Below are 23,595 nucleotides of genomic sequence, written 5' to 3' on the forward strand. Positions count from 1 at the left end.
CCAGTATCGTGCCTGGTGCAGAGTGGGCATGCGATAAATGTGATCAGTGAGTGGGCGCATGGACTGATGGATGGATGGATCGGTGGATGTATGGAGGGACAGGTGACCAGATGCATGTTGTAGGCTCTTCTGGAGCACTCCTGCCCCCAGGAGACCCTGTCCTTTGGCAGAAAATCTTATGGCTGAAGCTCTTTCTCGGTGCTTCTCCATCCTTTTCATGACACGGCACAGAGAAAATATTTTTCTAGCACACAAGGACAACCTGGAAGGGATTTAGAACTTCTGCCAGGTTGCTGTTGGCCAGAGGACTCTGGCCTCTGGGGCTCTGTCCTCCCCCAGGTTCTCAGGAGACTCGGGGGATCCTGTCCCCAGGTAGCCTGCCTGCAACACACCCATCGGAAGCACTGCCAAACTAGGCAGAGCTCCAGCCAGTGCCCACCTGTGGTCACAGGGATGAACTTCTTTCCCAACTGCAGCTGTACATGCCATCACCTAATGCCTTCTCTAATACAGTGAGACCAGGGTGAGGCCTTCAAACCAGAAGGAGCCAAGGGAATAAGAGGGCCAGCCTTAGAGAACATGTACATTATTAAAGACTTTAAAACACTGAAAAATTTCTTCTGTGTTCTTTGTTGGTAATTGGGCAAATCCCCCAGGTGCCAGCTCATATCTTGTGTTGTGTTTGCTGGGAAATGAATGTCTTCACCCTCTATCCACATTCCCAGATACAAGCAGGAAACAGCTCAGCACACACAGCTGAAAGGGCCTGGGGACAGGGTTCTGGGCCCTGCATTGCTGAGACCATGGTCAAGTCCCTTCCTATCCTCTGAGGAGGTCACTGAGAACAGTGGTCCTCCCATTTTGTTTCACCTGGGAACACCATCCCAAGGCAGTCTTACCTACAACTTACCTGTAAGGCTCTTGGGCTCAAAGATGGAGGACAGGGCCTTCCCCACTCTGAAGTTCATTCAATAATTTACTAAACACTGGGTGGGTCAAATCAACCTTTTCAGTTGACATGACTTCTGAGGACCTTGCAACTCTGAAACCACTGCTCATGACCTTTGAGTCCTCACTGCTTGACAACTGGAAATTAATGTTTAGTCACCTGGCCTTGGCACTAAGCCCAAAGAAGACAGATCCACAAGAGTTTGGCCAAGTCTAAGAAGAGCTTCCTGTCTGCTTGAGCACAGACTCTGCTTAAAACCTAGGTCAAAGCCATTTCTTCTATGCGGCACCTAAAGGTCTTCATGCTATTCTCCCCTCCCCCAGCTACCAATCTACCTTCCCACAGCAGCTGTGGGTCCACAGTTCATGGGCCTGCTGCTAAGAGTGCCCCTCTTACCTGTCTGCCCATCTGTGGGCCACTCCCAGTTCAGGGTCCACTCCAGAGCCCTCCCCAGCTATTGGCACAAGGACATATACTGTGTATGTGCCTGTCTGTGCCTTTTACCTGTATACCCCTGGACTTGGCACTGGACAGGGCACAGGTGTCCAGTAAACACCAAGTAGAGAGGAGCGTGAAGGGGGAAAGACAGAAAGAGACATGGAATTTCACCAATGATTCCCCCTCCCCCGCTTCCCTGCACTCCTGCCAGTTGAGCTCCAGTCTGTTCCCAGTGCTTTCCCACTCCCACACTACCCCTGTGACCGGGGTGCTCTTCAACACTGCCATCCTTAGGACATCTTCTCTATTCTCCCTGGATCTCCATGGCATCATGTCTCATGTGACACAGATCACTTTCTACTAGAAGTCAGGCCAATGGGCTCTGGAGTCAGACTTGCCTAAAGAGAACCCCAGCTCCTGCAGGTACTAGCTGTGACTCAGGCAGGCTACCTAACCCACAAATCCACTTCCTCATCTATAAGGTGGAAGTCACACTTGCAAGGCCCACTAGAGTTATGTATACATACATAAGGCCCTGCAGAGTATTTAACACACTGCAGGCCTACATCAGCTGCAATTAGTGTGTTCCTTGTCTAAAACTTGCTTCAGGGAATTCTCTGAAGACCCAGGGTTCGATCCCTAGTCAAGGAAATAAGTAAGATCCCACAAGCCACAAGGCATAGTTAAAAAAATTTTTAAGTAAGTTTCCTCTTCAGACTATGCAGTCCTAGAGGGCAGTGTCCTTACAGCTCAGCTTAGTGTCCTGGTTACCTAACTAAGCTCCTCTGATCTCCAGGCTTCCCAGGGGGAGAGTCATGGAGACTTCATGAATGGAAGAAGGTCCCCAGGACCTCTGCTTCAACCCTAGCAATCTCTCACTTTTCCTGTTTTGCATGTTGGGGTTCCACCTAAGTACTCCCATGACAAAAGGCCCTGCTGCTAAAAGAAAGTTTGAAAGTGCTGGTTTTGAAGCTAGTTGGGCCCTCATGAATCTTGTTGGAGGTGAGGGGGACTTGCAGTGGAAAAGGGACACGGGTTTGATGAATGAATCAGAGACCAGGAGCTGGTTGGTGGGGCAGGGCTGAAAGGCGCACTCAAGGCTTTACAGTCAGAACGTGTTATAGAGGCTGCAGGGGGAGGGGCAAAGGCCAGATCTTGGGAAGAAAAGGGTTCCCTGTCTCCAGTGTCTGTTGACCCCGGCCACTTCCCTCACGAGACTCAAAGCCTTGCGGGGGAGCCCGCCAGGTGGTCAAGGGCAGGCAGGAGAAGGGACAGTGAGGGGAGAAAGTGTTCCTGGGGTACAGAATCCTTGACCGCAGGGTCCAAAGGCTCAGGGCCAGCCACCAGGAAGCTGTGCATGCCTACAGCCCGTGCTCCCTTGTAATCACATTGGTAACTGTCCCCAATATGGGCTGCCACCGCCGGTTCCACCTGAGCAAGGTGCAAGGCCTCATGGAAAATACGGGGGTCGGGCTTGGGCCAGCCGGCAGCCTCAGAGGTCAGCACAAAGTCAAAGTGTTCCCGCAGGCCAACACCTTTCAGGATGTCCTCTAGTCGTCGGTCAAAGTTGGAGACCACTGCCAGCCTCAGGCCTCGTTTTCGGCACCCCCTAAGGGTGGCCTCAGCCCCCTCCAACACCTGCCAGGTGCTAGGACTGCTGAAGTCCTTATACAGCTGCTCAGCGATGGGGGCCACAGCCTGGGCATCCCGAACACCAGCCTGGTAGAAGGTCTGCTGGACCAAATCCAGCCACCACTGGCGGGAGGTGAGGCCGTGGCACAGGCCATAGTTGGGGAATCTCTGGCTCTGAGCCTTGTACGCCTGCCTGAAGGCCTGTCCCAGGGCTGTGGCTTCCACCTCCAGCCCGTGGGCCCGGGCCTTAGTGGCATATTCCACTCCCACGGGGTGGCGGAGCCTGAGCAGCGTGTCCTTCACGTCCCACGTCAGCAGTCGTAACTGTAGCCGGTGCGCCATGGGTCTGCAGGAGGGGGGCCAGTCCAACCTAGGTTGGCCCCTTCCTCAGGTCCCAGGAGGTTGAGCTGGACAAGACCACCCTCACCCAACCTGATGGTCTTCTCTTTCTGGGCTTCGTGGGTTAGATCTGCTGGCACTTAGGTAATGGCTTCACAGCAGAAAATTCTGGAATGAGAGAGCAAGTGAAGTGGAAGTTCAGGCTTTGGAGTTAGAGACAGACTGGGTTCAAATTCTGATGCTGCCAACTCACTGTGAGACCCAGAGTGTCTCTGAGGCTCTGTCTCCTCATGTGTAAGGAGAGCAGAGTGACTCAACCTCACATGACTGCTGCACCAAATAAGATTTCTCCGTTCCTTTCACCTATTATGTGCTATATGCTAGGAGAGGGACAGACTTGTAGCCCTCGTGACAGTCACAGGCAATAAAGAACAGGGGATACAGCTATCAGACAAAGAAGGAAGGCAGCAGGTACCATGAGGATATCAGTCCAGAAACCTGATTTAGACTTTGTTGGCGGGGAACTTCCTAAGCAAGTGTAGTTTCAGTGACAATTTGAGAAGGCCGAATCAGCAGACGTGCTGTGTGTTCATAGTCGCTCAGTTGTGTCCAACTCTTTGAGACACCATGGACTGTAGCCTGCTAGGCTCCTCTGTCCATGGGGATTCTCCAGGCAAGAATAAGGGAGTGGGTTGCCATGACCTCCTCCAGGGGATCTTCCCAACCCAGGGATCAAACCCAGGTCTCCTGCATTGCAGGCAGATTCTTTACCATCAGAGCCTCCGGGGAAGCTCAGGGCCTTGTAGGTCAAGATAAGGAAACAATTATTTCGACTGCTATTACTATTGTTGGGAATGTGAAAAACAGTAGAGTCTTAGCAAACCATCTGATCAACCCCTTAGTCAAGGGGGAAGACTGAGCCAGAGAGGGATAGATATTTGCCTAAGGTCACAGCCAGTCAGCAGCACTGCCAGGACTAGAACCCAAACCTCCAGATCCTCAGTCAGTACTTCCTTCCACTGCTCAGACGTACTTGGAGTATTCAAGAATCTGATTTTGGTGAACCTCTACAGCTCAGCGTAAAAGACAGGACAGAGCAGCCTGGTCCTACCTGTCTTAAAACCTCCCTGAGCCCCAGATATAACACCCGCCTGGGTGGAGAGTCAGTGACAGGTTCCTGACTCAGTGCACAGAAAACAAATTTCTCAGCCTAAAATCTATAGGCTGGAGGCAGATTCTTGCCCTAGAGCCGATTCCAGACACCCAACCTGTTCAGTAGAAACCTAAGGGGCCAGAGTTCAAAGTGCAGCTAAGTCGTTGCTGAGGGACAGACCAGGCTGGTGAATCTGGGGACAACCCTTAAAGGAAGTTTGGCAACAAAATTTCAGTCAGTCTGGAACTTTAGGGAGACCCTTCCAAAGATATTCCCACGTGGCAGGTGGGTAGATGAAGGCCCAGAGAGGATCGAGAACTCGTCCAGAGTCAGGCAGTGAACCACTGGCACAGCATTTTCCATTTCTGGAAGCCGGAGTTGGGGCTTCTGGCTGCCGGCTTAAATTGCTCACCTCCCTCCCCATTTCCAGGACTCGATGGCGGCAAATTCCAGGTAGCCTGCCCTAACCTGACCTATCTACGCCTGAGGTATGCAGCGGGACCTGTGGCGCCAGCCCCCGGGCCCACGACCTACCTGCCTCACGGGGAAGTAGGTCAGGAAGGAAGCTGCAGCCCCACGGCCGCTAGGGAGAAGGTAGAAGCCGCAGACGCTCAGCGGCGCCCCTTTTCTCACGAATCCTAGCCCTCCTCCTGGCGCTCCGTCTCTCCCCGCCCCGCGCCCTCCGCTCCGCCCCCTCCGCCCCCGCTCCGCCCCCTCCGCCCCCGCCCCGCCCCCTCCGCCCCCGCCCCGCCCCGCCGCCTCCGCCCCCGCCCCGCCCCGCCGCCTCCGCCCCGCCCCGCCCCGCCGCCTCCGCCTCCGCCCCGCCCCGCCGCCTCCGCTTCCTTCTCCTCGCTTTGCCTCACCCCGCCTCCCCGCCTCCGCCGCCTCCGCCGCCTGTCTCCGCCCGGCCTCCTCCACCTCTACTCGCACCCTGCCTGTCTCCGCCCCGCCTCCTCCGCTTCTTCCGGCCCTCCGCCCTCGCCTCACCGCCCCGCCCTCCCGCCTCTCTTCGCCCCACATTCTCCGCCTCCACCGCCTCTCCGCCCCGCCTCCTCCACTTCTCTCCGCCTCCTACCTGTCACCGCCCTGCCTCCTCCTCTTCTTACGCCTCTCCGCCCCGCCTCCTCCGCTTCTTCCGGCCCTCCGCCCTCGCCCCACCGCCCCGCCCTCCCGCCTCTCTTCGCCCCACATTCTCCGCCTCCACCGCCTCTCCGCCCCGCCTCCTCCACTTCTCTCCGCCTCCTACCTGTCACCGCCCTGCCTCCTCCTCTTCTTACGCCTCTCCGCCCCGCCTCCTCCACTTCTCCCCGCCCCTCCGCCCCTCCGCCTCTCCCCGCCACGTCCCTCCACCTCTCCCCGCCCACGCCGCTTCCCCTCTGCTTCTTCTCCGCTCGCTCCGGCGGCACCTTCACCGCACTGTATCCGGCGCTCTAGTCACCAGCCCTCACCATCGTTCGCTGCCCTCCTCTTCCCTTCCATGACCTTCTCTGTCCCTTCGTAAAACCCCACAGCCTCTCGGTTCCAGATCCCGCACCGCACCAATCAGCTTGCTCGCTTTAGGCCCTCCCTGCTCCCTGCGTGCGCCTGGCCTCCCCATCCTCGCCCAGTCGGCCTCGTGGTTCCTCTCTGCTTTCCCCGCTCATTCCGCGCCCCCACCGAAGTTCCTTCTCCGCCAGCCGTGGTTTCGGAGCCCCCCTTCCCCCAGGTGCCCAGGCTGATTGGGAGGAGGGGATTTCTGTCCTGGTCTGGCTTGGTGAGTGCTGGGTAAACTTGGGCAAGGTGCTGACCCTCTCTGGTCTCAGTCCCCAATCGGTACTCGGAGAGAATTGCTTTCTGTTGAAAACTTGTCTTAACCCAAGACAATTTGCTGAGGGTAGAGTCCTCTGTAGAAACCTTTTTTTTCTTTTGATGAAAAGAGAAGTCAAAATCTTAGGTGTCTGTGCACTGCAGGGATGCCTGATAGAAATACAGTTTTGGAGGAAAGAGAAAGCATAGCTTTATTTCTTTGCATGGCAGAGAGCATGCAGCAGGCTAATGCCTCGGATAATGTTTGCCCTTCCCTGGGGAAAAGGGAGAGGTCTTATAGTCTAGGCTTTACTCAGGGGTATGTGATACGATTCAAGGCAGTGACAATCTTGCATTCTCTTTTATGCAAAGTTTTAAAATGGCCATAACATTGAGTCCGGTCGTCAGAGAGGTTATTTGCTGGTAACCTTTTTGAAATGAAAAAATGCCAAAGGAGTTAAAAGGGTGTGTAGGGGAAAAGAATGCCAGGTGCAGGATAGAATTCACAGTCAGAGAGTGATTAAGGAATTAAATTTGTGAAGGAAGTCTAGTTGCGTGCACTAGAAACAGCTAGAGTAAAACTAGGATTGCTGGACTCTTCCAGGCCTGTTCCAGGCCTGTTCTTGGGGGTTTTATAGCTGTTTACTCATTCCTTCATTTCCCTTGCTTGTTAGCAGTAAAAAACCCCACTTTTCCATTTCTGTTTAACAAATTCCCAATGCTGGTTCATTTCTTCCATTTCGGTGGACGAAGGGAATCAGGCGTTGTTCCCATCTGGCTGAGGATAAAATTTCAGTGTCATTCCACTTGACGAACATCAGCTGTTTGGCCCAGGAGCCCATCTATCTCCTACTTCAAAAGTAGTCATGTTTATCTCAAAAATCTTTAAAAATACAAAGCAACAGCCCAACAGCCCATTCACTCACTAACTGCTTATTGAGGGCACTAACTTTGTGCTGACCTTATCTGCTCTGTCTGACACCGTGTTCTTCACTGAGGATATATACACTGAGAAACAAGACAAGGTTTTTGCCTTCAAGGAACAGGGGCAGGCAGAAAAAAATCAAGTAAATAAACAAGATTTCACAGGTGGTAAGAGCTATAGAGGTAGAAAACAGCGGTTTCATGAACAGTGACAGGGCCTTCTTTGGATGAACCAGTTAGGGGGGGAGCAAAGATCTGAAGGGCAACCAAGCAAAGATTAAGGATAAGTACAGCTGAGCCAGAGCAATGGCCTCTCCATTGTCCAGCCACTTCCCAGGGATTGCTGCAGTTTGGGTTTTCATGCTAACAGCCCATGTTCTAGGAGCACACAAACATGCATGATTCTATTCCTTTCCTCCCTCCACTTCTTTTTTGTTTTATAAAAACAAAACATTCCTCTGTATCCCAAGGCAGCTCTGTTGATTTTATTCAGAACTGCCTCACCCTCACTGGTCTCAGGCCTGGGAGGAAATACAAAGTTCAGAGTCACAGACCTTGGCCGCCAAGGGAGAGCTTGACTCGGTAAGTTTTTCAGCAGAGAAGGGAGCCTTGAGAATCAACAGGAAAGCCAATGATAAGTCCTGCTATTTTGAAATAAAATTTTTTTTAAATTAGCCAGTTCAAAGATAGGTCCATGTCATAGATACAGTTTCCTTCCTAAGGCAGATGACAGGAATTCCTAGACGGTTTCATTCTTTCATCTCCCCTGTGTGGATTCTGGCCTAGTGATTGCTCCTGGAGACACCTGGCATGTCACAATACTGGCTGTTTTTTTTAAAACAATTTTTTTTTTGGGTCGCACCATGCAGCAGCATATGGGATCTAGTTCCCCAACCAAGGACTGAATCCGGGACCCCTGTAATGGGAGCCTGGAGTCTTATCGCTGGACTGCCAGGAGAGACTCTGTACGGACATTCCATTATTTGGCTGTGCCAGGTCTTCGTTGTGGCACTCAAGCTCTTTGCTGTGGCATGGGTGATCTTTAGTTGTGGCATGTAGGATATAGCTCCCTGACCAGCGATCAAACTTGGCCTCCCTGTGTTGGGAGTGCAGAGTCTTGGCCAGTGGACCACCATGGTAGTGCCCTCTATGGATATCCTTGAACACATGTTTTGGTCACATGCATACATATTTCTGTTGGGTAAATCCCTAGATGAAGAATCACTAGGCCATAGGTATGTGTATGTCGTTTCAGTAGATGGGGCCAGTTTTCTGAAATGGTTGTACCAATCATGCTGGAGAGTTCAACTTGCTCCACATTCTCAAAAATTGGCAGTCTATGTTTTTTTTAAATTTTTGGCATTTTGATGGATATATGGTGGTATCTCATTATGGTTTTGATTTTCTCTGTTAAGTAGTGAAGATAATACTTTTTCATGTATATTGGCCAAGTTTTCACTTACATGAATAACACATGAATATATTCTCGTTAGACATAATACATGAAGACAAAAATGTACTTGAAGCTAAGGCAATGCATAAAAGATAGTCCTAAGCAATCTCTCACCTCTACACCTTGCAGTCCCTCTAGTTTTGAGCACTGGGCTTGAAGTTAGGAGATATGGATCCAGCCTTGGTCTAACACTGGCTTGTGTGAATTTGGACAAGTCCCCTCTCTGAGTCTGTCTCTCATCTATCGAATTAGAGTGTTTAACCTGATGGTCTCTAAGGACTTCTTTGATATTCTGGCCATTGTGTCTGTCATTACAAAAACTCCATGTGGGGGGATGGCCATTTGCCCCTATATCCATCTCTCCATCTTCCTTAGTAATTGAATCTCTAAGTTTTAGCTGAGCACAGGGCTGCCCCACCAGACTCTTTTCCGGCCTTTCTTACACAACTAGGTGTAGCCATGGGACTGAGTTCAGACAAGGGCAAATGATGTGTGCAACTTTCAGGTTGTGCCCTTGTGAAGAAGTAGCATGCCCTCTACTTGCTCGTCTCCTCTTTCTGCTGACTGAAAGAGGGCCTGATGGTTGGAACTGGATCCGCCAACTGTGATCATGAGATGGAAGCCAAGATGCGTTGATGACAGAACAAGGCAGGAGTCATGACCCCCCACACCATATAGCTGATCATGTAGCCCAGACTACTCAGAAACACATTTCCATCTTAAGCTATCATTATTTTGGCTTTTGTTATAATTACTGAACATGAATCCTGACTAATACAGAGTAACTGGGGAATGACTTTAAATCTGATGTCAGAGCAGATTTTTCTGAGGCCGTGACATTTAAACCAAGATCTTAACAATGAAAAAGGAGAACGCTGTTAAGAGTTTAGGTAAAAAGCACTCCAGGCAAAGGGGACAACCACAGGTGCAAAAGCTGAGATCCTACCAGCCTTACATCTCCTTGCCACATCTCCCATGCCATTGTTCACAGGGACTAAACTGAGGCTGGTCGTGTGACCTGAGCAGGACCAATCAGAGACCTCCAGAGATCTGCTATGTGAATACTGGGATAGAAAGGATTAAGGACCATCTTCCCTGGTGGCTCAGATGGTAAAGAATCTGCCTGCAGTGCAGGAGACCCAGGTTTGATCCCTGGATCAGGAAGATCCCCTGGAGAAGGGCACGGCAATCCACTCCAGTATACTTGCCTGGAGACTTCATGGACAGAGGAGCCTGGCAGGCTACAGTCCATGGCATCGCAGAGTCAGACATGACTGAGCGACTTTCACAGACAAGGACCTTGCTGCTGTCAAGTGGCAAAAACCCATATTAGAATAAAGGCAAGCTGAGGCAAACACAGATGACGATAGGAAGGGATACAGGCTTCCAGGAGAGACTGTATCTGTCACTTGCCACCAAGAGTGCCCAGAACAAGGCAGAATATGGGGCGCTGCAAGTGACAGGCCCTAATGTGTGGAATTGGCAGAGTCCACACAGGGCAAGGTCAGGACTCCCCTTTCCCTAGTTGGGAAGTCGGTTGTAAAATGTCTGGTTTAAATGCTTGTTGTTTGTGGGGACCTCAACCGTATGCCCACTGAGGTAGTTTGAGGGACCTTAGTGAAATGAAAAGTGAGGATGAGGCAATGTGTTGGTTATCTGTGGTGGTCTGTGGGATGCCGCATTAAGGGACAAGCTACCATCCAAGCTGGCAGGTCCTGAGAGGGAAATAAGAAAATCATATTGTGTTGAGAGAGGCCCTTAATGCTCACCAGATACCTGGAAATCTGAGAATAATAAGCCTCGCTGCTTGTGAGAGCCGAGTTCTCTGCCCAAGGATAAAATTATGGTACCTCAGGTGCTAAGTCCTGACTCCAGAGGGCGCCCCTCACATAGACCATATGCCTGAAGGCAGCTCAGCCCCTGGATGTGCCCCGTTACTAGAGCTACCAAGAGCATCAGTGTTAGAGCTATAATTTTGTTACTGTTTATTGGGAGGTGGTACAGCCGAGTAGGTATGGCCTTCGAGTTGGGCTGTGTGATTTCAAATCCCAGCTCTGCTGTTTTTGGTGACTGGGGTTCTAGACCCAGTTCTGCCACAAACTGGTTGAGCGGCCTTGAGAGTCATATAATAACTGACAGACAGAGCTTCTTCACTGCAAACCCACGCTAAATTTAAGGATTCCCTTTCCAAGCTCTCACCTCAGTCAATGGCCTGCCTATCAGCCACCCAGGAGCTCAAGCCAAGTTTGCCCTTGACCTCTCACCTAAGTCCTAAATCTTCTCTTCTCCACCCCGACGGTCACACTCAGTCTAGGCCACACTTACTTGTGCTTTGCCACAGTGCTGTCAAGATGCTTCTATAAACTCAAATTCCAACTAAAAATCTTAACTTTGTACTGTATTTTCCAAGTCTCCTGTAAACGTGTTATCATATTTTCATAATTTAGAAAATAAAAAAGATTAAAAAAAAAAACATTAAAAACCTTTTGTGTGTTCCAGCAACCCCAGCCGTCCAGCTCACTTTGGCCCCGGGATCCCTTCGGCTGGGAATGATCGTCCCTAAACATGTGTCAGCTTGGCTACTTGCTTTCTAGGTCTAGGTCTAAATGTCAGACCTCAGGGAGATGTTTTCGGATCCTTCATACCAGGTCATACCTGGTGGCCTTCCAGCGCCTGTCACTACCTCAGTGGTAACAGGTCTGCCCACTGATTCTCCTCAGGGAGCCCCATCATCACTCTGCTCAATGTTAGCTCCTGGGGGCTCGGGACACAGTTATTTGCTTCCTGAGAATGGTTTGTACCTAAAGGGCATGTCTGCCTCCCATCTCCTTGTGCCTAGAACAGAGCTGGGCCCCCTCTCAGCTTGGCAATGATGAGTGTGGGATGACCTTGAAGAATGTTCCCTTCCACACTAATCAGAAACGAGTTCAGGGCCAGGGAGCACAGAAACGAAGGTGGTGCAAGGTTCTGGCATGGTCCAAACTCAGACCCGTCAGTGGCTCATCGCTCATGTTTTCGGTCTCAAGGTGATTCTTCACATCCCAAAAGCTGAGTACAGGATGAGGTGGCCACAGCTCTGTGGAAGAGCACCAGGAGTCAGAGGGGAGCTGCCTCTAACTCAGGTATTTCTAAATTTTAAAATAGATTATACTGCTTTAACATCCAAAATAGTCTTGCTTTGGCTCTAGAGCTGGGATTCTCTGTCACTCTGCAGACAGGTGGGTGGACTTACAAACTGGCCCCTCGCTAGCTGGGCCTGAACTTTCACCTGGGGGCGCGGAACATGACATCGAATCCTCTTAGAAGAACCAATAGAGACCTGTTTTTCAAGCCAGAAACCCATGAAGGCATCTCGGTCCTTGCCTCAATTCTCCAACAGGAAAACATTGGCAAAGCTTGCTTATTTGGTCTTCAGAAAGTATCCTGAGCACATTCCGCTTCTTTGCTCTCCACTGCCACAACCTTGGTCCAGGTCACTGGCATGGTTCCCTGGGGTCTGCAGCAGCCTCCCAACCAGGCTGGTTCTGGCTCGCCCCTCCATTTTTTTTCATAGCAGCAGAATGGGGGAAATTGGAACACATTAACGCCTGGTTAAGACCCTTTAGATGGCTTTCTATCAGATGCAAAATAGAAACCAAGCTTCCTAGAAGTGTGGGATCTACCTTTCCAACCTCTGGTGCTGTCATGCACCTTCTTCTTCATCTGGTTCCCACGATGGGGTTCCTGCTATTGCAGGAACCTGTACACTCTGCCGTCCTTCTCGCAGCTTCTGACGTCCGCTTCCCTCTCCTCTTGTTAAAGGCCTTTCCTTGCCCCTCAATCTCAGGAAGGGCTTCTCAGGCGAGGCCCCTCATCTGTTATTCTGTCTCAGACCCCTTCTTTCCCTGGAAGCACTATTACCATCTGTAACTGCCTTATGTCTGTTTTCTTGTTGGCTTTCTTTCTGTCACCCTGGTTCCCTTGTGTAGATTCCACGCAGAGACAAGCTGAAGTCTGTCCTGCTATATATCCCCAGGACCCGGTATTGTGCGTGGGCACAAAGCAGACCTTCTCAAGAAATATCTCTGCAATAAAGAGTCTTTTTGGTGGTGCCATCGCCAACAGTCAGGAATTCTCTCTTTGCTTCTGAATTTTGATCCTTCGGCAGTGTTCCTGCTTGTTAACAAATTAATTCTTTTCTGCTTGTTAATGAGTAATTCTTCTCTGGGTTTATGGCTCAGAGAACAACAGGAGACCTCAGGCAGCCTGGCAACCACTGGCCTGTGTGGGGATCGCTTTACAGTGGAATTGCAGCAAATGTCAACTCTAAACCCAGGGTGTCAACCTAGGCCTGTGTGCCCACCTCTGCTGCCAGAGGCCTCCAGCTTTCCAGAGCTTCTTAGGGTCCAAGAATCAACTTCCCTCTCTCCCTTAATGTTCCAAGCCCTTCTCCCAGACCCCACTGAGCTGATGCCATGAGTCCTGGTGGCTTTCCAGCTGAAGTGACCCCAGAGGAAGGAGCGGAGTTGGCAGAGGTGAGCTTCAGGACTGACCCAGAGGAGGGGCTGGGAAGCCTGGGAGAGCCAGTGAGGACGTAGCTGCAAGTGGGATGATTTGGCAGGCTGGCAGAAACCGCCCAGGGCTTCCAGGCACCCGCCAGCACATAAGCAGGAAGAGGGCAGGAGTGCACAGTTCTAAAAGCATCGTTTACTTTGGTTTTCACTTCTGCAAGGCTCAGGAATAGAAAAGTTCTCGTTGAATCTGGTACACTTTCTCCATCACTCCTTCAGCCACTGCAGTAGCTGAGGCGTATAGTAGGTGATGATGACATCGGCACCTGTGTGGGGACAGAAGCAGGCAGCAGGGCAGGGCATCAGCTCAGGAAATACCTTCTGGGAGGTGAGGGCTGGGGTGGGAAGAAGGCTGCTATGAAGAGGCACAGCCCCAGGGTGTCACCACCTAGGACCTGAGTCCAGTTCTGGTCAGTCCTAGCTCTATACACTGTGTGACCTTGGGGAGGGCATTTTCTCTTTCTGGGCCTCAGTGTGCCAATGTATAAAATTGCACAGTGGGGGAAATAGACAAGCTGTGAGTTCCCCCACCACGCCATGTGCCTAACCAACAAAACTAGCTCTCATTTCTGAAATGACATGCATATGCCAATTACACGCAGCATCTCATTTAATCCCCTCGATGACCACGCACCCTCTCTCCTATCCCCAGTCTACAGATAAGGACACTGAAGTTAGAGAAGTGACTTGCCCAAGGTCTCAAAATCAAAAAGTAACTGAGGGCTCCGCGTGCTTCATTGCTCACCTTCTGCCCCGCAGTTTCATGTCCCTTCCCCAGCCTGTCTGTTTAGATCAGACATTGGCATTTCCAGATAGGTGACTCCAGGCTGTCCCCTAACTTTATTTCCCTATTTGTCAAGCTGCCTATCAGTTCCCTGTGGCCCAGGTCAAAACCCCCCACTCCTGCCTGCTCACCTGCTCTGCGGAAGGCAGTCATGACCTCTAGTACAGCAGCCTTGAGATCAAATGCCCCAGCCTGGGCCCCGTGCCACAGCATGGCGAACTCTCCAGAAACGTGGTACACAGCCAGGGGGAGCTCAGGGTGCTGTTGGGGAAGCAGTGGGGGACAGGCAGGTTGAAGTGGCAGGGGGGTGGTTGTGCCTCTGTTGTCCCTTCCTCCCTGCCACGAGACCTGAGTCATTGCTGCTGGCAGCCTGGCCCACTCTTGAGTTGTTCAAAGGCTCCTCTGAGCCCTGGCACAGAGGCCCACAGTGTTTCCCTGGCAGGGATGGGATATGGGAGGTGGGGGAGCGTTCCAGTTCCTGGGCAGATTGCTTCCAACTCTGAGATTCCCTAGATCAAAGGTCCCAGAATCTGTGGACACACTCTCATCTCCCCAGCCCCAACTCTGGCCCTTGTTGCCCAGAAAGAGAAAATGCCTTCCCCAAGGTCACACGGTGTACGGAGCCAGGACTGACCTGATCTGGACTCAGTCTTAGGTGGCGACACCCTTGTCCTCACCTTGTTCTTTACCTCCCGTACGATGTCCAGGTAGGGTGTTCCTGGCTTCACCATAAGCAAGTCCGCTCCCTCCCGAACATCCCGGTCCTAAGAGATGAGGTATGTTGGGGCAGTGCTTGGGAGGCGAGGTGACAGGGGGTGAGGCTGGGTGGGGCTCACTCACCACCGCGCGGAGGGCCAGGCCTCGTGCTCCGGGTGGCAGCTGGTAGCAGCGGCGATCTCCAAAAGCCGGGCTCGACTGAGCTGCGTCCCTGGGAAGCAGAGACACCAAGGTGGGCTCCAGCTTTGGGCTAGCAGGTCAGGGATTCAACAGCAGACCCTCACCCATCCCTACTCACCGGAAAGGTCCATAGAAACAAGAAGCGAATTTGGCACTATAGCTCATCACTGATACCTACAGGGAGACAACAGGGTCTCGGCTCAGCCAGCCCTTTCCACGTGTCCCAGGGTGAAGTGACAAGGAGAGGAAGGACCCAGGTCCAAAGAAGAGCCTGTGTCCTAGGCCCATTGGAGCTCTGGGCCTTGCTTCATCCACGTGAGGGGCAGACACAGGGGCAGGTCTGGCCCAGGCTCTCTCACCTCCCCACACCCCTCCCCTACCCTGTTGCCGAATCCATGTGCCATCAGAGCTTCCTTGATGGCTTCCACGCGTCCGTCCATCATGTCCGACGGGGCCACCACCTGGCACCCTGAAGGGCAGAGGGTGGCCTTCAGAACTCTGGGATCCTCCTCTATCCACCCTGCCGCCTCCCTGACCTGGGGGTGCTCATCCCTGCTGGAGGCTCACTCACCTGCCTTGGCATAGGCCAGAGCCACCTCTGCCAGCCGCTGGCGGCTCTCCTCAGCTTGGAATGACCCATTCTCACTCAGAAGCCCTGCAGGACAGACAGCTGGGTTTGGGGGAACAGCTCGGGCCTCCACGCATCCCCGGCACAGCGGGAGTGCAGGTGGCCATGGGGCTGGTGGGAGGCGAGAGCTCACCACAGTGACCGTGGGAGGTGTAGGGGCACAGGCACACGTCGCAGGCCACCAGGAGGCTGGGGAAATTCTTGCGCAACAGACGGATGGCCTCGATAGCCGGGGAGTCCTCGGAGTCGGCTGCGGAGCCCCGCTCATCCTAGCGGCAGGGGAAGGACAACGCAGTGTGTCTGTACACGAAGTCTTAGGGAGGCATGGTGGCCTGCTATCAGAGCAGGCCAGCCCACTCCCTCATCACCACCATCGCCCCTGGACCAAGAGGCCTGGGGAGGACTATTCCCACTTTGTACAGGAGACCTGACTTGCCATTCAGAGTTGCAGCCCTGCTTAGCTTCCTGATGCCACATGGCTGCTGTTTCCAGGGCAGGGGCTGTGTTCCTTCACTGGTGGCCCCAGGCCACCTATCAGACAGATGAACGCACCCATCAGACAGATGGGCAAGCTGAGGCCCCATGTAGCAGAGGCCGGGACCAGCAGAGCCTGGGACCAGCACCAGGCTGGAGCGAGGGTGTGGTCACTGTGGAACCTCAGCTTATTTGCACCCCGCCCCCCCAACCCTTTCTTCTGACTCCTCCTCCAACTCATCACCTTGGGAACTCTGCTGGGGACACCGAAGATCAGGACACAGCGTAGGCCCTCCTCCACCAGGGGTTTCAGCATCTCTTCCAGCCGGTTCACACCATACCTGTGTGCCGAGGCTGAAGTGAGGCAGGGCCCAGGCCAGGGTCCCCCCACCCCTCTGGTCTGTGCCTCTGTTAAGAGTCAAGTTGCAGATGGCATCAGGAGGGCTCAAGTTTCACAGTATAGGGTGGGGCAGGAACACACCCATCAGACAGATGGGCGAACCAAGGTCCCATGTGGCAGAGCTGTGGGATTCAGCTTGGAAGACTCCTTCAAGGTTCTGTTACTGAGCTCTCATCTGAACTTCAACTCTCCTCTGCTGTGATGCCTTTGGTGATAGGCACCAGACTGCCTCTTTTGTTGTGGAACAACCTGCCCCCGAGAAAACCCTTCTGATGGGAAGTCAGCCTCTCCAGATCGTCTCCCTCCTGGGTCTGCATCAGCTTCCTGGCACCTCCACCTGTGAAATCGCTCCCTCCATCATAACCCTGCCCTCCCCACCCCAGTTCCTACCTGGCCACTCCTGGGAGGCTGGCGATGGGCTGTTTGTCATCAGGAACATCCCTGCAAGAGCCGGGGATGGGCTATGGATTGGTAGCTGTGGGAAGGGCCAGTGGTGAGGGGGTGAGTGGAAGGGATGGTTGGGAACCTGGGAAGGGATATGGAGGCGGAGGTGGTGGGAGGAGGATGGGATCCAGTGTCTGGTTCCCCTGCCTGGCCAAGCCCAGGGCCTGAAATAATAATAGGAACAACAAGAATAACAGTGACAACAAGCAACTGTGCTAGAACAGTACTCACAGGAAGGAATGAAGTGGGTAAGAACCTGGACTCTGAGTCAGAAGGTCCTTGGTTGCTAGCCCAGTCACTTACTGCCTGGGTGACCTTGACCACATGATATTCTCTTTGATCCGTATCCTGGGTGGATTCATAGGGAATGCACTGTGCAGCTTGTGGGCTTTTAGTTCTCCAAACCAGGTAATGAACCTGGGCCCTTGGCAGTGAAAGCATGGAGTCCTAACTGTTGCACCTCCAAGGAATTCCCCATTCAACAAATATTTATTGAGTACTTATTATGTGTCAGGTACTGTTCTTGGGGCTGGTGATCCAACGGTGAACAAAACACAAAAACCCCTGCCCTTGTGGAGATGACATTCTAAGGGATCATATCCATATTCTTCTCATCTGAATACTATCAGGGTAGAATGAGGTAATATCTATAGGTGCTTAGCACAGTAGTACCTGGGGTACACTAAGCCCTCAATAAGAGTCAGGTGCTATCATGAATGATGATGACTGCCACCTTTTACATGTACAACCTACAGAAGATCTCAACTTCTGTCTTATGGCACAAACCCAGGGTGACAGGCAAGGGTTATTTTTATTTTCCAACAAGGAGGACTGTATTCTTTTCAAGGTTTGTTTTTTTTCAAAGATGGTTGTCCTAAACCCATAGGTCACTTCCAATACCTTGAGCTCCAAGCTGACAGTTCACTTTACCCCTTACAACACAGACACCTGCTCTGTTCACACACACACCCCCCCAACCCACCCCCTGTAGATCAGAGACCTGGCTCATTGGGGGACTCACGTGACAAAGATGGGGTAGATGAGGTTGGAGGCGCTGAGGCTGGTGGCAGCTGTCTGCCAGTTCCAGAGCAGTGGGTGGAAGTAGCCGCTATGCAGAACTGACTGAGGATGCATGGTGGGCACGGGGGGCACAGGACAGTCAGCTGGTTGGAATGGAGGTCTCCCAGGGGGTCTGCTGTGTGCTCAGCTCTGGGGGCAATGGGAGGCACATGAGACATGGTCCTTGGTACCAGGAGGTGGTCACATTCCCCCAGGCTCTAACCCAGTGCTACTGGGGTTCATCAGTTCCTGCCAGTCTGCATCAAGATAAGCAGACACATGATAGTAGGCCTTCAGAAACTTCCAGAGCAATCTGAATCTAATGATATAAAATCTGGATTTGTATTTTACACAGTCTCTCTTTTAAAAAAAAACAAACAAAAAACATGTCTCTAATAATTTATTTTCATTGTACTTTATCAAAGAAATCAGTCTGGGGTGGACTGGACATGAATTACTATGAGAATCCTTGATCTAGCCACCACTTCAGCTCTGCCTATTCCATGAATGACATCCGTGGGCATGGCAGGAATTTCAGAAAAGTACAGATAAGCAGAAAGAGAAAAATGTCCTGTAATTCTGCCTCTAGGGAAAAGCACTGCTAACCCCTTGACCCATGGACTTATCATGTAGGACACATGTGATAAGTGGGCACATGTGCACAGGATTAAAAGGACACGTGAACAGGATTAAAAGGACACGTGAACAGGATTAAACGGCAGTGTCTGACAGACAAGACACCCCTGGGAGTGGCCACGGGTGTCCTTTCCAGCCAGACAGCCTCATGTTGCTCCCCAAGCACCTGCCACACCTGGCCACCTTCTGGTTCATTTTCTTTCCCTAGGGGGCTGTGCTCCTCTTTCCACAACTCCCCCAGCCCCAAATCCGACCAGGCCCTCCACGAGACAGTCCCTCCTTCCCTGTCCCTCTGCGCCGTCTCCTCTCGCCCAGATCAGTCTCTCTTATATAACAGTCCTCTGTGGACCTATCTTATCTCGTCCCAGTAGGCAGAGCTTCTGCAGGGCAGGGTCCACACTTAGTTCATTTTTGCCTCCCCCACAGCACTCTGCCACACAGTAAATATTTAATTGCATGAAGTACAATGACAACATGCGCTCAATGCCAAATAAGAGGTGTAAGAAGAAAGCTTCGGCATTAAGATGTGCTTCTCGAGCACCTACTATGTGCCAGGCCACGGTGGGCACTCGCACACGTGGTTTCTCATCCAGCTGGCACTGCTGTAGTGGGAGGTTGGGCAGACTGAGTGCATCTTGGAGAGGCTGAGCCCACTGCGAACAAGCCAGGACTTTCCCAATGTGAGTCAGGAGGTCAGAAGCTTGTTGGAAGAAGATAGGACTCGAAGTTGGTTTTGCAGGATGAGTGGGTTCAGCTTTATAGAGGGAAATGGGAGAACGTTCCCTCTGGAAGGGAAGGAAGGGGCCAGGGTGGGGCAGGAGGATGGGGTGTGGATGGCTGGGAGGACTGAAGAGGCAATTGAGGATGTGTGTTTGGAGGAGAGGAGCTAGGGGTGGGTGGGGGGTGGCCAGGATGAGGTCAGGGAAGATTTCTGAGCTGGGGGTGGGGGAGGGGCTTGGTCAGAGCCTGGCTTTAGGGAGATCATTCTTGCAGCCTTAGTGGAGCCCAGCCAACTAGGAGTAGAGGAGGACAGAGGCTGTGGGGCTAAAGGGGCGGGAAGGAGGGACCATCCTAAGGCGGCCAAGAGGCAGTCTCTTGGGGCGGATGCTCTAGCTTGCTTGACCTGGAGGACAGCGGAGCCAGTGACAGACAGGAAGAGGGCGGTGGGGAGCCGAGCTTGCAGAGAGAGGAGGTGGAGAGCTCTGTTTTAGACACTTCCTTTTGGAAGTGCCTAACAGCCAGCTGGGGGGGAAAACAAAGAGCTACCAATCTCTCCTTGTATGAATGGGACCTAGAGGCCCAGAGAGGGGCAGGGACTTACCCAAAGCTGCACAGTCTCCAGGCCTGTTGTGGGAGGGGGGTCCTTCAGTACACTGATGATGCCTTCCCCTCCCTCTGCCCCGCAGTTCCCCAAGGCCCCCTTGGCTTCCTCCCAGCTAGCTCAGGGGCCGGCTTTGTCTGATCCTCCTCCTTGGCGGGGTTGGGGTGGCGGGGTTGGGGTTATCGGGAGCCACACAGGTTCCACTTCACCGCCACACCCCTGGGGCCAGCCACATCATCTGACCCAGGGCAAGCCAGGCCTCCCCAAAGATGGCCCAACCCCCATATGAGCGTTCGTTCAGAAGATACAAAGTCCTGAGCGCTGATTCTGTGCAAGATTTGCTCTCAGGTCTGCCAAGGATTAGCCCAGCTCAGAGACGTTAAGTCTCTTGCTCAAGACCACACAGCTAGTTAGTGACTGAGCCAGAATGTGAGTTTGTTGCAGACAATGACTACAGGGTTTAGCCTACTATACCCCATACTACTGATAAACACTTGATTCAGCAGAAGTCTCTCTGCCTATACTATCTCTGCCTTGAGGCTGGAGAGGTGCAGGATATCAGAGGAAAAAATACTGAGGGTGTGTCATGTGCTGAGCACTGCACTAGGTACTTTATACACATATATTATCTCATGTAATTGCAGAAAACTGTCCTAATTTTTAGTGCTAAGAAGACGGAGGCTCAGAGAGGTGAAGTGACTTGCTCAACGTCATTCACATCACATTTTGAAGCTAGGTTCTAACTTACTTTCCAGAGAACAACAACCTTTATGGCAGCTGGCCCCAGGCTTCTGGAATTCAAGACTGCATTCCACTGGTCTCAAATCTGTATCTACTTTAGAAGGCTGCTGAAGGAACAAATGCCTTCAGAAGCAACAGGGCAGGCTGCCTAGGGCCGTGCAGTCCCAATTTACCCAGAGGAGACTGGGGTTTTAAGGGTGGGGGGCAAGGGAGGAGGGTGAGAGTGGTAAGGGGCAGGCCTTACTAGGGCAGTTTCACTTTTATCTGCTTTTTTTTTTTTAATTTTAGGTTTCCGAGAAAGATTTGAGAAATGGGTATTAGTGCTGAAAACATTAAAAGAGTTGAAATCACCAATCCTGTTTAATCCCTCACATTCTGCTGTGGAAGCAGGGTGCAGAAAGCAACAGGAGTTGTTTGATAGCCACGGCAAGTCATGTACAGCTCTGAGCTTGACCTGGCTTCCACTCAAGTGCCCTGTTACCTGCCCCACACACAGTCATCCTGTTACATATGAGCTTAATAAACAAACATTTGTGCAGCAGAACACCACCCCCTGAGTGTCACAGCCAAATCCAGATGGAAGTTTTGCTTTACCAAAAGACCCTCAAGGACTGGAAGATTTATCACAAACTTGGGAGAGGCCCTTTTCCTAAATTAAGGGAGCCTCTAAGCCACAGCTCAAATCCTGTGACACCACACTAAAGACAAGGGCAAGTCACTATGGGATTCAGAACACATTAGCTTAACTGGCAGGCTGTAGCAGGCAGTGCAGAAAGAACAACGTTTCAGGGTCAAACAGTCCCGGGTCTTGTCTGTGTGTGACTCTGGGCAAGGCTGCGGAATCTTCATTTCACAATCTATGAAATGGGAACGATACTATCTAACTTACAAAGCGGCAGAGAAGATCAGAGATAGTGAAGAGGTACGTGCCTGGAACAAGGAGCCACACGGTAAACACGTAGCTGCTGCTACTTTTACTGTCGTGAGGAGCAGAAGTGAGCTGACTAGACCTCCAGGAGGGTCCTCACAGCTGTGCCCTCTGCACCCAGAAGGGAGAACATTCCCTCAAACCTGGATGGGCCACAGGGTCTTCCAGGATATCTGAAGTGGGGGGTTCCTGCCTTCCAGCAGTTTACATGGTAGAGGAGAAACCATCACCATACTGATGCTTCAGTAGAGGGGTGGGCTACAGGCTGTGGGAGGGACCTGTCTCTTGGGGAATCAAGCATGGATGGCTTCATGGAAGAGGGGACACTGAGGCCTAAGTAAATTTCAGACTGATTGTGAAAATGTCTCCTTCCTTGGAAGGTAACCTCCCCCACCCGAGAGTAACCTAAGTTGGGCCCTAGAGAACCACCGCCAGGAGGAACTGAGAAGAGCTGCTGGGTCTGATGCCCCCCGTGTTGTGTTCCTCTGAGGATTCCAGAGGCTACGGTCTTAGCACAAAGGGTTGCAAGCTGCTGCCACGGAAAGCTGGCTCTGCCACTAGCAGGGCAGGAGACAGTCAGGAGAGCCAGCTAGGTAAAAGGTGCTCAGGGCTGAGAAATCCAAAGCCCCAGAAGGGCCTAGTTGGTAGGCAGTTCTGAAAAGGATCTGACTGGCTGCCTGTTTATTCAACCTGCATTTCCTGAATATCTATTCCGGCCTGCCCCACGACTTGGAATGGGGATTAAAGAGAAGGAGACCCAGGCCTTGACTTGACTTTGAAGAGCCCAGTCTCATCTGGGCTTAGATATTTGGAGCTAAAAGGAGAATCTGCCAGTTCCAAACTCCTAGAACATACTGGTTAAGGGGGTTCCTGAAAGCATGCTGATTACATCACTGAAATGATAGTAATCTGGGCTGACACCGGTCCAAGATTGTACAGAGGGTCAACGGGGCTGGAAGCCAGGTCTCCAGCAAAGAATTCTTCAGTGTCCACCATTACCCCTGGAACTTTAAGTACAGATTTCAAAGCAACAGAGGTGGGCTCCTGGAGAGCTCTGCAAGAATGGGATGGGGAGGGAAAAGGCAGGACAGTGACTGTGCACCTGGCTGAAGCTGGCTGCACGACGGTTAAGCGTGTGGGTTTTGGAGTCTGTGGATGTGGGTTCAAATTCTGATTCTGTCACTTTTCAGCTGTAAGACCTCAGTTTTCTCATCTGGTAAATAAGAACTTGAACCGACCTCAGTGGGCTGTTATAAGATGGAATGGGCCAGTGCAGACAACGTACAAGCAATCCTAGCACTGAGCGGCTGTTATTGTTTGCACCGCCCTCCCGCATCCTGCGAGGCACCTCCGGCTCTGAACTGAAGGAGAGAGCCCCGGTGGTCTCCAACGGAAAGGACTCCAGAGGAGACTCGGAGCCCAGGCCCGGGTCTCTAAGGGCAATAACCACGCAGAGACCACCCTCAACCCCAAACCCCGCTGCAGCTGAACAGTCTACCTCTAAGAGCCCCAAATAGGGGTCGCACGGTGACTCCGTCCCCAGCTGCACAGCCGGCGCTTGGGGCGTACAGCACAAACTGGGTCTGGGGACACAAGACTTTGGTGCCACAGCACCCGCCTCCAAGTCCGCCATTTCCCCGAGGCCAGACCCTACTCACCTGCCTCCCTAAGGAGTCCGAGACACCGCTCCCGCCAACGCTGTCGCGGGCTTTAGTCTCCCGGAGGCCACGTGCGGGCGGGGCGGCTCTTTCTGAAGCAGCACTCCCCGGATCACCGCAGCCCCCCGGCGAAGGCGAGCAGGCCACGCCCGCTACGGGCATTTTGCCTGAGGGCTGGTCCGCTCCGGCCGCGGCCCCTCCTACACATCAGCAGGCCTGGCCAATCGGGTCTGCCGAAGGGCTGGCGGGCCCGCCCCTCCCTTCGCCGGGATTTGCGCATGTGCAGGGAAAGGCCCCAGGGAGCCCACTTGCGGGCCAGGGGCAGTGCTCTTCTGTGCTTCTTGTGGACCGGCTTGATGGTTTTGTTTAAAGCCCCTCTCTTCCCAGCCTAGCGCATACTTG

At 52.5% G+C, this 23,595-nt stretch overlaps 2 protein-coding genes across 3 annotated transcripts; both read right to left on the reverse strand.

Annotated features, from left to right (window-relative positions):
- Window positions 1-2,353: 2,353 nt before the first annotated feature.
- Window positions 2,354-5,087, reverse strand: HDHD3 (haloacid dehalogenase like hydrolase domain containing 3). Its single transcript, XM_052645318.1, has 2 exons — window positions 5,046-5,087; window positions 2,354-3,526 (listed from the first exon to the last, which is right to left on the reverse strand). The coding sequence occupies exon 2, from the start codon at window positions 3,359-3,361 to the stop codon at window positions 2,606-2,608; it is 756 nt and encodes a 251-aa protein (XP_052501278.1). The 5' UTR covers window positions 3,362-3,526; window positions 5,046-5,087; the 3' UTR covers window positions 2,354-2,605.
- A 3,743-nt stretch (window positions 5,088-8,830) lies between these two features.
- On the reverse strand, window positions 8,831-23,354 carry ALAD (aminolevulinate dehydratase). Of its 2 annotated transcripts, XM_052644762.1 has the most exons (12): window positions 23,194-23,354; window positions 17,872-18,059; window positions 16,797-16,847; window positions 16,251-16,347; window positions 15,666-15,801; window positions 15,476-15,559; window positions 15,285-15,373; window positions 15,023-15,078; window positions 14,848-14,935; window positions 14,685-14,771; window positions 14,139-14,268; window positions 8,831-13,489 (listed from the first exon to the last, which is right to left on the reverse strand). In XM_052644762.1, the coding sequence occupies exons 2-12, from the start codon at window positions 17,982-17,984 to the stop codon at window positions 13,431-13,433; spliced, it is 990 nt and encodes a 329-aa protein (XP_052500722.1). In that variant the 5' UTR covers window positions 17,985-18,059; window positions 23,194-23,354; the 3' UTR covers window positions 8,831-13,430. The 2 variants fall into 2 exon arrangements, with proteins under 2 accessions (XP_052500722.1, XP_052500723.1); XM_052644763.1 differs by lacking the exon at window positions 14,139-14,268.
- Between the last annotated feature and the right edge of the window lie 241 nt (window positions 23,355-23,595).

Source organism: Budorcas taxicolor, chromosome 8 (genome assembly GCF_023091745.1).
Source record: "Budorcas taxicolor isolate Tak-1 chromosome 8, Takin1.1, whole genome shotgun sequence".
Lineage (NCBI taxonomy): Eukaryota > Metazoa > Chordata > Mammalia > Artiodactyla > Bovidae > Budorcas > Budorcas taxicolor.